The following is a 14,933-nucleotide window of genomic DNA, read 5'->3' as shown; positions in this document are numbered from 1 at the left end:
CGAACTCTCGCGATAACTCGAGGCGAAAGCCACCAGGCGAAGTCAACGAGAGGCGCTCGTGCAGTGCTGTCAGCAGCTATGGGAGGATAACGAGATTTTTTTTCTTTCTTTTTTTTGTACACACTCACCACTGGAAAAAAAAATGAGTTTGTGGCGTTTTGTTCTCTTAGCAAAGCCCCCCTTTCAAATGGTCTTTCATGTTGTTTTCTTCACATCGGTAGCTTAAAGACTTCCAGCTGGCGAATCGCATCAGTTGGCCCGGAGGGTCCTCGTCACTCTCAGCTCCCTTCACGTCAGCTCTAGAAAAAAAATGACCGGAGAGAAGATTCGATCCTTGCGGAAGGACCAAAGACCCAGTCAGGACGATGACTTGCTGGAACCGGACGAAGAGGCAGCCACCGGGACGTTCACTGCCTCCAAGACAAACAACAAGAGCAGGGCGAGTCGAATTTTCAGCAACCACAAGTTGGTCAAGTCGGCGTCCACGCAGCAACAACAACAGAAACAGAACCAACATGTCAACGCCAACAATACGCTGTCTTCGGCAGATGTCGCTGACGATAGCAACAAAAACCCCATTATCCGAGGGGGACAAGATTTTCCGCTCCACGAATGTGTGTTTAAAGGAGATGTGCGACGCCTTTCGTCGTTGATTCGGACCCAAAACATTTCCCAAAAGGACGTCCATGGTGAGTAGAATAACTGGGTGACACAACAGACACGAGTAGAACATCTCAAAACATGTCCAAGCTGTTCAAGTCTGGGCAAGCTTACTTTTTAGCCTTAAAACACTCTGGTAAATGCATTGTAAACCTTTGTTTACACTGGATAACGGTGGTTTAAAAAACACACCGTTAAGTTACTTTTCATATGGCCATTATTTGATACAAAAAAGGAAATCGACAATACCCTGGTTTATTTTCAGACAACTGTCCAACAACTTTGAAGTTATTTGGAGACTTCAGGAAAGTTGCAATGTCAGAAGTGGTTAGTTAGCACGATTCATCACAGTCAAGTGGCTTTGAGTTTGAATGCGAGCTCAGTCCCTCCTGTGTAATGATGGAGAATCACTTGCATAGGTAGACTTCAAAGCAGCAAAAACACCACGATAATTCATTAATCCTTACATTTTGGGGGGAACGGACTTTATTCTCCTGGTTTTGACTTTCATGGGTTTTCTCTGGGTTCTCCCACAATCCAAAAACAGGTGTCAGCCCACTTGCAACTCAAATCAACACAAGTACTGTAGAAAATGGATTTATGGAAGTAAAACTCCAGTGACACCGTACAGTTGATAAGCACTATAATCTTGGGAAGCAAATTCTATCTCAAAGGTCACACAAAATCATGAAATGTTCAGAGTGGCTATTATTACTCTCTCCTCGATTGTGGTGCTTTAATGTACTTCTTTTGCTTTGGTTAACTTCTTTTTACACTTGATAGTTTATACGATTGCTTAAAATAGTGTCCTACCTCACACTTAATCAGTTATACGATAGTAACAGTTTCATTGTTTAACCAATGAATTCAACTTATGAATGAGGACAAGAGGGAGAGAAAATGGATACATGGAATTATTTACTAAATTAAATTACTCCCTAAAATAGAAGTAGACTGTATTAAAAACATCTCTCAGTATAATACAACTCTCATGATGTTCTTGCTCGAGTGTTCACTTTGTGATGATCGTGCAGAGTTGTGGAAGTTCCACATGACGGCACTCAATTGGGAGGGCAAAGTCTGCTCTGATAAAAACAGGATTTCCGACCAAACACACCCTTGTTGCTTTTGTCTGTACTGGAATGTGGCCCGTCCTCATATCACAGCTCAAACTACAGTAGAACCAGGGTCAGCTGTGTATCTCTCTCCTGGGTTGGTGGCCCAACTTTTCCCCCCCCTCCAATTGTCAAGCATCTGCGTGAATCCATGGCTGCAGCTCAGATTCCACTGCAATTGAGCTGTAATTTGACACACCCTTCACATTACACAGGACGTTTACGGACATTCATCAAACACTACATCTTCTCAGTGCAATTACAACAATTTGGTGTGGAGATGTCAGAGCATATCACTCCAGTTATAAAGTCCTTATACTGTCCACAAAGAGTTTGGTGTAAAGAACTTCCTATCAAACACCTTCGGGATGAACTAGAACAGACATTGTCAGGAAGCTTGCCTCACAATTCAAACCAAACCTACCTCTGGCATTTTTAATTGAAGGTTAGGTCACTCCTCTCTCCTTTTGTCCGCCCTGTTCAACCCTTTCAGATAGTTCAGAATAAAGATGCGTGAATGAAAAGATTCTATTTAACGAGCGTAAGAACAAACAAACTGAATTGTCAGAAAATTACATGGCAAACTCAATGAAACATTTCATTTTCATCATGTCCTTGTCTAAATTTAGTAGCAATAAGTTCCCCAAAATGCTAAATCTGTTTCGAATGGCCACTCTAACCTGAGTCCAATTTTTTTCTGATGGGAAAAAAATAGCTCTTTTAGGGAACATTTTTGTGTGATATCACTTATAAAGAATCTGGCCAAACATACATTAAAATTAGAGTTAAAAAATGGACTTTACACTGATTTGATTTAGCTTTATATGTATTGGTCGTTAATTCCCATTTTATCCTCATCATTTGTAGTCTTTAATGTTGTAAATTGCCAATCCGATCAATGAAGTTCATCAGCTTCGCAAAAGATATTTGCCCCATGTCCCTGCCCTATGCAGTATATTTCAATCCGAAAGCTAGTTCATTTTTAGCCCTATTTAATATCTTTTGACAGCATTTAAGATCATTGGCCTTTGTTGAATCAAACGCAACCGGATACACTTGTTACCACAGTCACGACAACAACAATGTATTGTGCATCTATTCCGTTAGTCAAAAAAAGAACAAAATAGGGAAAAAACGTGTAACAGTGGTGGTCACCGGTGCTCGGAAGAATAAGCTCTTTTAAGTATTCCTTGAGGCATGTTCCTGTTTTTTTAATATGATGCACCTCACAAGCAGCTAAAAAATGTTATATTGCCTAGCAAGCTAGTGCTAGCACGTATGGTCATAAACTTGCTGGCTTTTTGTTGAATCCTCCTCTAACGTTTCGGTGTGTGTGAAGTAATTTAATTACAATGTAGTGGTAAATTTGCAACCATTATTTATGCCATGTAATCTTGGTTTTACCTGACTGATTATTAGACCTGACCTCACTAGAGAATGCTTTTGAAGATAATCAGTATACAGTACACAAGTACATACAATGAATGAAAAAGTCATTTAAATGGACACATTGAGCCATCTAGTGATTGGATCAGTGATTATCTTTTTTTTTTTAACTCACTGATGGTGATCAAAAATCCTGAAAAAATGTATAGCCTAGTAAAAAAAGGCTAACTTTCCTTTCTAAATATATCTCTAACATACTAACATTTCTTGGGGAACCCCTTCTGCGGTTAAAATATCCAACAAAAGCTCATTTGGGGTAAAAATCTGAGGGATGCTCCAAGTTGATGTATGAGAATTACCGTGATGTTTAAAACAGTCAATACTTGACTGAGATTATCACAAATTGAAAAACATTTTCATTAAAAGAATAGTGTGGGCATGGCTTTGGACATGTACCTTAGTCGTAGTTTTTTCATCACACAGTGGACAACTGGTTAGCACATCTGCCTCACAGTTCTGAGGACCAGGGTTCAAATGCTGGCCTCGTCTGTGTGGAGTTTGCATCTTCTCCCAATGCCTGCGTGGGTTTTCTCCAGGTAGTCTGGTTTCCTCAAAAATGCCAAAAATGTGTGGTGGGGTAATTGAAGACTAAATTGCCAGTAGGTGTGAATATGAATAATTGTTTTTCTATATGTGCCCTGCAGTTGGCTGGCAACCAATTCAGGGTGTACCCTGCGTTTCTCCCAAGATATCTGGGATAGGTTCCTGCAGGTGTGAGACCCTAATAAGTATGTGGAAGACATGGCAGACTGGCAGATTTGACAACAGGCCATAAGACCATCATTGATCCCCGTCATAGGTTGGGTAAGCCACAAAGGTTAATAGCTCAGGAACCTGGCTGTTCACAGAGGGCTATGTCCGAGCATGTCAATAGAAAGTATAGTAGAAGGACAAAATGTAACAGGAGAAGGTGCAGCAGCAAAAGTTATGACTGTCGGCTTCACTGAATTACAAAAGAGAGACGATTTAAGAATCTAGCAGAGATCCAGAATGAGTGGAATCACACTGGTGTAACTGCTTCAAACACATCTAGGAGATGGGCTACACCTGTCTGGTTCCTCAGGTCAAGCCAGCTCTAAGCCCAAGCCAACATAGGAAGCATCCCAACTGGGGCAAGAAGTAGACTATTGGCCACTGGTCCAAGGTTCTCTTTTTGGATGAAAGTGAAGGATGTCTTCCATTTGGCAAATTTGGCAAGCGTTTAGATGAAGACTGGTGAAGAAGAAAACCCAAGGTGGTCTAAATATCAAATGGCAGCCACAATTTAGGGTGCATAACCAGTGCAGGTGTTTGTAAACTCATCCTTCTTAAAGTGCAAGTGTCGTCAAACGGATGATTTTTGGTATATTATTAATGAAAAACCCACAGCCAATATGGTCCCATGTGTTTTTTCACCACAAAACATTATTTTGACGTATACAGCTTTTTGTAACTCCCGCCATGAAAATCCTCTCGAGGGATTTGTTTTTGAGAAGAAACAGGAAGTAACGAACAGGACAGAGGCGCCCCCTAGTGGACTTGTTTGTTTCCATTAGTTTTACCTCCGGGAAGGTAGCTCGTTGTTACTCTATGTTAGCCAAAATGCCGGCTCATTGCATTGCTGGACATTGCTTGAACACTCGGGAGGATGGATTTACCCTTCATAAGTTTGCAAGAGACCCGGTTCGTCGTGAAAAATGGATTGCACAGGTGCAGAGGACGAGAGCTTCGTGGGTTCCAAATAACAGACAGGTGTGTATAAAGCTAAAAAAAAATAAAAAAATAGTTGGGGGCGGACCACGTAATCTGTCTCTCTCATAACGTAGCAAAAGATCCGCGTATGAAATGTGTTGATGTGCGCGTCGCCTAGCCAACAATGTCTCGATAGTGTTCGCCGAATACTCCGGCGACTTTGAACATACCCCTAAAGGCTCCACCTCCTCCTTATCTTCCACCACGGGCACCGAAACTCAGCCACACCGGCTTCTGCGAAGGCTGCGCGTCGGGCTTTGCGACGGCGGCGGCTCTGAAGAACCCAGCCGAGAATGCGTTACTTAGTCGCGTGCCCACATAAAGCGCCCCGGCTCGACTGTGACCAAAGCAGCACCGCTCGGCTCTGTCATAAGCCACACCGGCCGGCTGCGATGAGGCGCGATGCCTCATCTCCGCCACGGGAGTGGATCGGATGTCATCTGAATATGGCTCGAAACAATAGTGTAATATTGCCCTGAGGGCTCGAAACAATAGTGTAATATTGCCCCGGTAACTTCACTCAGTTGTGTGGTGTTGTCCTTTTCGAAAATAACTTCTGTGTCAGAAGGGGCGTCGGAAAAATGCGAATATCTCTGTTGTTCGGCTTCCGTAGTAGCAGGCACTGCGCGTTTTCAACGGCGGAAGTGACGATGACGTGACTAATATGACGACCACTTGGATGTCGAGGGACACTCAATTGCGCAACTTTGTGCATGGATTATGCACTCCCCGCTCACTGAAGTGAATACTGTTATATGTATTTTTCATTACAATATCTATTTTAGAATGTTTATAGGGATGACAACCGGGCTTTAAATACAATGTGTCAATATATGACAGTCTTTTGAAAGCTGCTAACTCTAAAAATACAAATCTGAGCGTATCGGACAGTTAAGAATGGCGAACGGTGCCCCCCTACCCACCCTTGAGAGCTTTCACTCTGCAGGAACTAAGACAAGGGCAAGCTAAACTTTTTTTTTTGTCTCCAACGCCTTCCCTCTGGTTGGCTCTCTCACACAAAGAACACTATGAGGATTCACAACCTGTTGCCACAACTGAAAGTATCCAATTCTTGTATTATGTGTTTCCTGAAAGATTTATCCATGCAGGCGCCATGGTTGTGTAGCTGTAGAGCATTGGCCTCACAGTTCTGAGGACTGGGATTCAAATTCCCCCAAGTGTGGAGTTTGCATGTTCTCCCTGTGCCTGCGTGGGTTTTTTCCGGGCACTCCGGTTTACTCCAACATCCCAAAAACATGCAACATTAACTCTAAACTGCCTAAACTAAACTAGGTTTGATTGTCAGTGCGACCACAGTCTGTCTCTATGTGCCCTGTGATTGGCTGGCAACCAGTTCAGGGTGTACCCAGCCTCCTGTCCGATGACAGCTAGGATAGGCTCCCGCACTCACGTGACCCTCATGAGGATAAGAGGGGCTCCGAAGATGGATAGATGTATCCATACAATGTCAAAACACTGAACATGCCTGGGATGATGTCTGTGTTCACAGTTTGCTAAAGCACCTTTGGACTTATCATTTATATTGGTATAACGACAAGTTCTTACTGTCACCAACATTAGGGTTCGTCCAAAAGAGAACCTAGAATGTGTTCGCCCACTAATCTCAAAATTTTAGAAAATGCTGCATGGATTTTCTTTGAGGGATGTGCCAATGCAAATTTTCCAAGAATGAATCAATTTGTAGGATGAACCCTTTGCACTTCACTCTGCAGTTCTGTCTGAGCTGTACGTTTAAGTCTAATAATAATAATAATAATAATAACAATAATAAACGTTTTATAATATTTTTCTACTCTGGTAAAATAACTATACTTTTTGCTTACTGTATTCTGTGTTTTTGTCTTCTTCAGGAAACACACCATTGCATCTAGCTGTCATGATGGGGCACAAAGGTGAGTCAGTTACAACCCCAATTCCAATGAAGTTGGGATGTTATATTAAACATGAATAAAAAGAGAAAACAAGGATTTGCAAATCACGTTCAACCTACATTTAATTGACCCCTCCGTACAGGGCACTTAACCACACCTCCTGAAGTGACGTCACGCCACGTGCGCCTACGTCAGACAAACAATTAGCAAAAAGGGCGGCGCATCAAGAAAAGAATAGAGCGAAACTGTCCGATTTACCTGCTGATTTCTCACTCGCATTCTTAGCTAACAGTGAAATATCGTTGAAAAGCAGACAGCAGGGTTCAAGTATTTCAGCGAGGGGTATTTCAATGATATTTACATGCATATCGACGGAGAAACCATTGATAGTAGCGCGAGATCTTTCCGGAGTCAGAGGAAGACCGAGAATCCACATAATATAATATATTGTAACCCAAAGACGAATTCGTCATTGACAGTTTCCTATTTTCGTGTTACATGTCACACTTGTGTGCAGAATCTGTATATGTATCTGTATAGCCGTTTGTGAACCGCCGTATGAAGGAAAAGAAGAAGGCGAGGCTTGATTTACAAGTTCTTTCTCTCGTTTTCTTTGTGTAACGTCACGCACTCCCCTCAATAATTATTCTTGAATTAGTGCCGAACCTACGTAAGTCCCAACCGAGTATGACAATCACTACTTTAGTGTCCTCAAACATCCTTCCTTCAGTCTTGGTGTCTCGGTGCACGTCGAATGCTTTTAGGACTGCTTGTCCGGTTTAGCTTAGCTAATTAGCCGCGAACAAAGGGACACGTTTGTGCAGTCAGATCATCGCAAAATATCGCTCAACACAGATCAAGTGTGTCAATCATTCACACTTAGCTATGTTATGCAAGCGAAGAACTGCTAATTCATTTATATGAGACATGTATTGAAAATCAAATATAGGGCTTACCTTCGTGCAAACATATCTGTTCCGGTTGATGGATTCATTTGATCATGCGGTCTTACACAAAGTTTGATCCATCGAAGACATTTTTCATACTCGGTCTTCTGTTCCGGTTGATTTTAGATGGATTCAGTTGATGATGCGGTCTTCCACAAAGTTTGATCCATCGAAGACATTTTTCGTACTGGGTCTTTGGTTTTGGAAAGGGTACGAATTAAACTCCACCAACTAGCCTTTCAGGATACCTGTCGTCACTATTATAAAGTCCGTGACTACACTTCTTAACCATATCTATTGTTAAAGAACCCAAATACGTGATAAAACGCCAACAGAAGCTATACTGGAGCATCCAGCGTTGTCTGAGAAACCTGCGGGTCCAAAAAGGGGCGTGGTTTATGGAGATCTCTGGCCTCTGATTGGTCAGTGACGCGGATTGCGCAATTTCTACGGAGGGGTCAATTGAATGCACTAGAAAGATAAGATAAATTATGTTCAAACTGACACACTTTGTTTTTAGAAAATAATCAATAAACTTGGAATTTTATGACTGCAACACACTTAAAAAAACGCTGGACATGTGGCAAAAAAATTTAGGAATGGTCATCAAACACTTGTTTGGAACATCCCACAGGTAAACAGGCTAATTAGGAGCAGATGGATGCCATGATTGGGTATAAAAGGAGGTTCCCTGAATTCCTCAGTCATTCATAAGCAAAGATGGGGCGAGGTTCACCTCTTTGTGAACAAATGCTTGAGAAAATAGTCAGTTTAAGGCCAATGTTCCTCAACATACGATTGCAAGGAATTAAGGGATTTTATCATCTACTGTAGTTTCCGTAATATCATCAAAAGAAATCACTGCATGTCCAGTGAAGAAAATGAGTATTTGAACACCCTGCTATACTGCAAGATCTCCCACTAAGAAATCATGGAAGGGTCTGAAATTTTCATCGTAGGTGAATGTCCTTTGTGAGAGAGAGAATCTAAAAAGACAGAACTTGGTCTTTTTTCACCAAGCTGCCTGGCAATTTCTCTGTAGCCCTTTCCAGCCGGGTGGAGTTGTACAATTTTGTCTCTGGTGTCTTTGGACAGCTATTTGGGCTTGGCCATGTTACAAGTGTGAGTCTTAGTGATTGTATGGGGTGGACTGCTTTCTTTATGCAGCTAACGACCTCACACGAGTGCATCTGATTCAGGAATAATAGATGGAATGGAGGTGGAATTTTAAAGACGGACTGTGAGGGTCAGAATTCTAGCTGATAGACAGGTGTTCAAATCCTTATTTGCATCTGTGTCACACAAATAGTTTAAAAAAATCATACATTGTGATTTCTTGATTTTTCTTTTTAGATTAACTGTCTCACAGTGGACATGCACCTACAATGAAAATTTCAGACCCCTCCATGATTTCTAAGTGGGAGAACTTGCAATATAGTAGGGTGTTCAAATATTTATTTTCTTCACTGTAAGCGACATGGGCAAAAAAACAACATTGAATGCCTGTGACCTTCGATCCCTCAGGTGGCACTGCATCAAAAACTGACTTCAATGTGTAAAAGATATCGCCACATGGGCACTAGAACGCTTCCGAAAACCAATGTCAGTAAATACAGTTCGAGGCTACCTCAGTCAGTGCAATTTAAAACTCGACTATGCAAAGCAAAAGCCATTTATCAACAACACTAAGGAACACCACCAGCTTCTCTGTGCCTGAACTCATCTAAGATGGGCTAAAATGAAAAAGTGTTCATTAGTCTGATGAGTCCACATTTGAAATTGTTTTGGGAAAATGTGAACATTATGTCCTCCGGACCAAAGAGGAAAGAAGCATCTGGACTGTTATGGAGGCCAAGTTCAAAAGCCAGCGTCTGTAATTGTATGGGGCTGTATTAGTGCCAATAACATGGGTGACATACACATGTGTGAAGGCACCATTCATGCTGAAAGTTACATACAGTTTTGGAGACACATATGCTTTCATTCCGCTAACATCTTTTTCATGGACGCCCCTGCTTATTTCAGCAAGACAATGTCAAACCACATTCTGCACATTACAACGGCATGACTTCATAGTAAAAGAGTACAGGTATTAGACCGCCCTGCTTGTTGTCCAGACTTGTCTCCCGTTGAAAATGTGTGCCACAATATGAAGTGTAAAATACAAGAACGGAGACCCTAGACTCTTGAACAGCTGAAGCTGTACATCAAGTAAGAATGGGAAAGAATTCCACCTACAAAGCTTCAATGATTAGTGTCCTCAGTTCCCAGACATTTATTGGATGTTTTTAAAAGAAAATCTGGAAAACAGTTTTAAACATGACCCTGTCCAGCTTTTTTAGAAAGTTGCAGCCATAAAATTCAAAGGTAATGATTATTTGCTAAAAACAATAAAGTTTATCAGTTTGAATATTAAATATACAGTAAAGCCTCGGTTTTCGAACGTCCCCTTGTCAAACAAATCAGTTTTCAAACGAAAATTTCGAGATTTTTTTGCTTCTTTTTAGAACAAAAATCGGTACTTGAACGCCGCTGAAAAAACCTGGAAATAACATATTGCGCGCGGCCAGACTAGCTGACCCACAATCACCGTACTTTTGTTATTCTGTATGACGCAGCCTCTGTACATAGACGTGTCGCAGTAGTGACTGTTGTTTGTCCCAAGTGCTGAAATCAAAGCCATCTGTGCCAAGTGGAACGAAATCCATAATTTCGCCGAACTTCATCACCCCAATAAATCCGAATGTAGCAGAGCACTCCGAAATTTTAATGATGTCACTTCAGAAATGTTCTTAAGAAACGCCAGAAACAAATGACATTAGGTTTGTTTTTTGTTAAAAGGGGGCGAGTCACCACCCCCGAAGACATGTGATACGTACAGTTGTTGAAGCATTTCTGCATTTTTGTTTTAACTCAAGTTATGAATGTTTTTCTGTTACTTTTTGTAAAAATAAAAAAAAATGTTTTCCCCCCTCATTATTGTTTGTTTAAAGTTATTCTGCACTTTTATTAATAAAGAAAAGTTTACAAGGCTGGGGGCCCAATCAAGACAAATACGGCAATGCACTCCCAGCCTAACGTACTCTACTACTAAAGCATAAATTTTGAGCAAAAAAATAAACATATTTCTCAAATTATTTTACTATATAAAGTATTTAAACAATACATGTATTTCTACAATGCCGTTCATTATCAGGAAAAGCTAAAAAATACTTTAAAAAGCCAAATGTTTTAGACTTGGAACACATTATTTCTCTTTCCATGGATTATAATGGGAAGCATCGAATCGCTTTTCGAACAATTCACTTTTCAAACCGTTTTCTGGAATGGATTGAGGTCGAGAACTGAGGCATCACTGTACAGTCTTGCCTTTGTATTCAATTAAATGTAGGTTGATCATGATTTGAAAATCATTGTATTCTGTTTTTATTTATTTAAGAAGTCACAACTTAATTGGAATTTGGCGTTGCAGTTAAGTTCATGTCATGTCTTCAGACTGCCTTTGCTCCCACAAAGAATGCTGTGAAATGAATTAGGTTCACCACCAGATGACAGAAATTTAGGAATAAGTTGCATATTTATGTCACTCCCCTAGAATAACATTTACAGCCCAAATGTCATCCCTATAAACATTCTAAAATAGATATTGTAGTGAAAAATACATATAACATTATTCACTTACTTCATTGTCTATCCGAAAAAAAAAATGTGAGCGGAGAGCGTGTCATTCATGCGCAAAGTTGCAGAAGTGTCATTCTACGATATCCAAGGCATCGCGGCTCATTGCAGCTGCCCGGTGTGGCTTATGACAGAGCCGAACGGTGCTGCTTTAGGGGGTTGTTCATAGATGCCGCAGTACTCGATGAACAACACAGTCGAGCCGGGGCGCTTTACTGCGCGTACGCGGCTGAGTGAGGTATTCTTGGCTGGGTTCTTCAGAGCCGCCCCCGTCCGCAAAGCCCGACGCGCAGCCTTCGTAGAAGCCTTGAACGCCGAACCGGCGCCTCAGCCGGTGTGGCTGTTTTTCGACGCTGTAGTGGCATATAATGGAGTCGAGCCGTGCTGCTTTTAGGGGGATGTTCATAGCCGCCGCAATACTCAATGAACACCGTCGAGGCGGGGCGCATTACTGCGTGCACGCGGATGAGTAACGCATTCTTGGCTGGGTTCTTCAGATTCGCCGCCGTCCGCGCAGCAGCCCGACGCCGTCCGACGCGCACATCGAGATATTTCGTACGCGGATCTTTTGTTACGATATGAGAGACCGCTGTCCTTTACGTAACTTCCTGCTTCTTCTCGAAAACAAATCCCTCGAGAGGATTTTCATGGCGGGAGTTACAAAAAGCTGTATTCGTCAAAATCAGGTTTTGTGGTGAAAAAATGCATGGGCCCATTTTGGCTGATGTTTTTTCATTAATAACATACCAAAAATCATCCATTTCATGACAGTAGCCCTTTAATTTGATGTACACGATTACTATGTAATGATCTATCAGACATACAGTATAAAATTAAAATGATTGATGATGTCTTCACTTGACTTGCTGATGATGGACTGAAAGCATGAGTGTAAAATATTAATTCACTGCGCTTTTGATTGTGCAAGTAGGCTGTAGAACACATTGTTGAAAAATGCATCCTCCTTTTTTTTTTTTTTTTTTAAAGTAGGGAACAATTCAAGCATCAACATGAGTACTGGACTTTACATTTGTTCTTCCACTGAAGCACAGCTTGAAATTGATTCCACTTTTCTGCCATTGCCTGAACAGAATTCACAAAGCAGAGTAATATTGGACACTGAAATAGATTTTACTAATGAGGTTGTCAGTCTCTTGCCTGAGCTGCTACCATGTCCTCCAGGGATACTCAGATTAGACAGACAGAGGGTTACAGTATGACATCATACAGTAATCGGGGTGTGGCTGCCCTGTTGCCGCTGGACAGCATTTTTGTCTGTGTAGCCCTTTGTGTATATTTATTAACTGCCCCACTCCAAACCCCTGGGATGTATATTAAAAATGAATGAACAAAAGCACTCAGTAAATGCAGCCTTCACTCAGTTTAAAGCATGTCTCCTTTTATAAGTTGAATTGGTAGAATCATGGGCTTCAGAGCTAAAAGTAAAAAACAAAAACAGATCACTTTTGAGCTGCCTGATCAGTATTGGCTGATAATCAGCATTTTATACTGATTGGCTTTGTCATTATTCACCGATCAAGATATTTACTCCACGTCGCTACTGCGTACAATATTTTTTATTCCAAATGTTAGTTAAGTTTAGTCTTATCATGTGCCTTTTGATATAGTACTTTAAATATCTGACCACCAATTAAGTTATTTCGAACAACGTCTGTACTGTGGGACAGAAAACACATAATGTCTGGATCAGACGACAAGACATATTTGTAAAAACATTATGTAGCCTAGTCCTAGCACTAATGGTTGTACGTAAACATGCCGGGGTCATGTCGAAACATGCCCTGATTACAATAATGTAATTCCAGTAAGCCATTATTTCTGTCATGTTGTAATGTTGCTGTGACCTAAATGATTACTATACATGATCTGCAAAGAGCCGTAATTCCCAACATTTATGGAGCCAAAGTACATATTTTACAATTTAAAAGTCTCACAGCACTCCAACAAACAAAAATGTCACAAAAAGTGGATACATTGACTGTCAGCCTCCATTCTAATAGAAGACCATGCTATTAATTTGTTTCGTCAGTATACCCCACTAGCATAAATAGCTGAATAAAGACTCAACATATATTATAAATATGTTTTGCAGTTTTCAAAGGACAATTCACTTAACTAAGGCACGTAAAAAAATTGAAACTTTCTGACCCTCTGTAAAAAAGTAATTGACCTCTGAACCAAATAACGGGTTGTGCCACCCACAATAACTGAAATCCAGCATTTACGGTAATTGGGGATGAGTCTCACATTCCTCTGGAGGAATTTTGTTCCACTCTTCTTTGCAGAATTGTTTTAACTTCCGCTGCATTGGCGGTTTTTCTAGCATGAACTCCCACCACATCATCTGAATTAGATTTGAATCCGGACTTTGACTTTGCTACTCCAAATCTTTAATTTTGTTTTTGCTTTTTTAGTCTTTCAGAGGTGGACTATGTTTTGTTGTCTTGCTGCATGATCAATGAGTGCTTGAGTTTGAGGGCACAAACATATGGCCAGACATTCCCCTTCAGGATTTTCTAGTACACAGCAGAATTAATTGTTCCATTATTCACAGCAAGTTGTTCTGCTCCTGACGTAGCAAAGCAGCCCCAGACCTTCACACTGCTACCACCATGCGTCACTGTCGGCATAATGTTCTTTTTATCAAATGCTGTGCCATTTTTACGCAGATGTATCAGACACGCACAATCCAAAATGTTCAGTTTTTGACTCATCAGTCCACAGAATGTTTCTCCAAAACTCTTGAGGATTATCAAGATATTTTTTTGGCAAATGTGAGATGAGCCTTTGTATTCATTGCAGGGGTTTTCGCCTGAGAAGTTTCCCAAGGATGCCATTTTTGGCCAATGCCTTTTTTACGGTAGAGTCATGAACACTGACATTAACTGAGGTCAGCGGGGCCTGAAGGTCTTTAGATATTGTTAGAGGTTCTTTTGTGACCTGGATGAAATGTTAGTTGGTCATCCATTCTTGGGAAAGTTTGGCACTGTTCCCAGTTTTCTCCATTTGTGGACAATAGCTCTGATAGTGGTTCACTGGAGCACCAAAGACTTGGAAATAGCATTGTAACCTTTTCCAGACTGATGGATTTCAATGACTTTTTTTTCCTCATTTCTTGAATTTCTTGGATTGTGGTATGATGCATTGGTTGTTGAGATCTTGTAGTGGACTTCAAGTTCTCTCACAAGTTCTATTTAAGTGATTACTTGATTCAACAAGTATGGTAGTAGTCAGGTTTGGGTGTTGTTTGTGAAATTGAACTCGTCTTTCCCAAATTTGTGGTTAGTCAAAGTAACATTGTGATTTCACAAAAGTGGTGAGGGGTAGCCTTGACTGTACTAACTGCCATGTGCTCACTGAATGATTGATCAACTAAAGGTGTTTGCTAGAAATACAGCACATACACACCTAGACCTCAAGCCTGCTGTGCTTAAATCCATGGC

General features: G+C 41.0%; 1 protein-coding gene across 4 annotated transcripts in view; it reads left to right on the top strand.

Moving 5' to 3' along the window:
* The first annotated feature begins 4 nt into the window (after window positions 1-4).
* Window positions 5-14,933, top strand: part of LOC133504049 (ankyrin repeat domain-containing protein 13C-like) — a 55,405-nt gene continuing 40,476 nt past the window's right edge. For 2 of the 4 annotated variants that reach the window (XR_009795890.1, XM_061826192.1), the window contains exons 1-2: window positions 5-689; window positions 6,824-6,865. Coding sequence is in view for 3 of the 4 variants with exons in the window: in XM_061826192.1 (XP_061682176.1) it covers window positions 311-689; window positions 6,824-6,865 (421 nt within the window). In the remaining variant the exon portion in view is untranslated. The remainder of the gene's footprint in view (window positions 690-6,823; window positions 6,866-14,933) is intronic. The other 2 variants (XM_061826195.1, XM_061826194.1) reach the window with 2 other exon arrangements.

The sequence above is a fragment of the Syngnathoides biaculeatus genome, chromosome 7 (genome assembly GCF_019802595.1).
Source record: "Syngnathoides biaculeatus isolate LvHL_M chromosome 7, ASM1980259v1, whole genome shotgun sequence".
In the NCBI taxonomy this organism is placed as follows: domain Eukaryota; kingdom Metazoa; phylum Chordata; class Actinopteri; order Syngnathiformes; family Syngnathidae; genus Syngnathoides; species Syngnathoides biaculeatus.
This window is presented reverse-complemented; position numbering and strand designations above follow the sequence as displayed.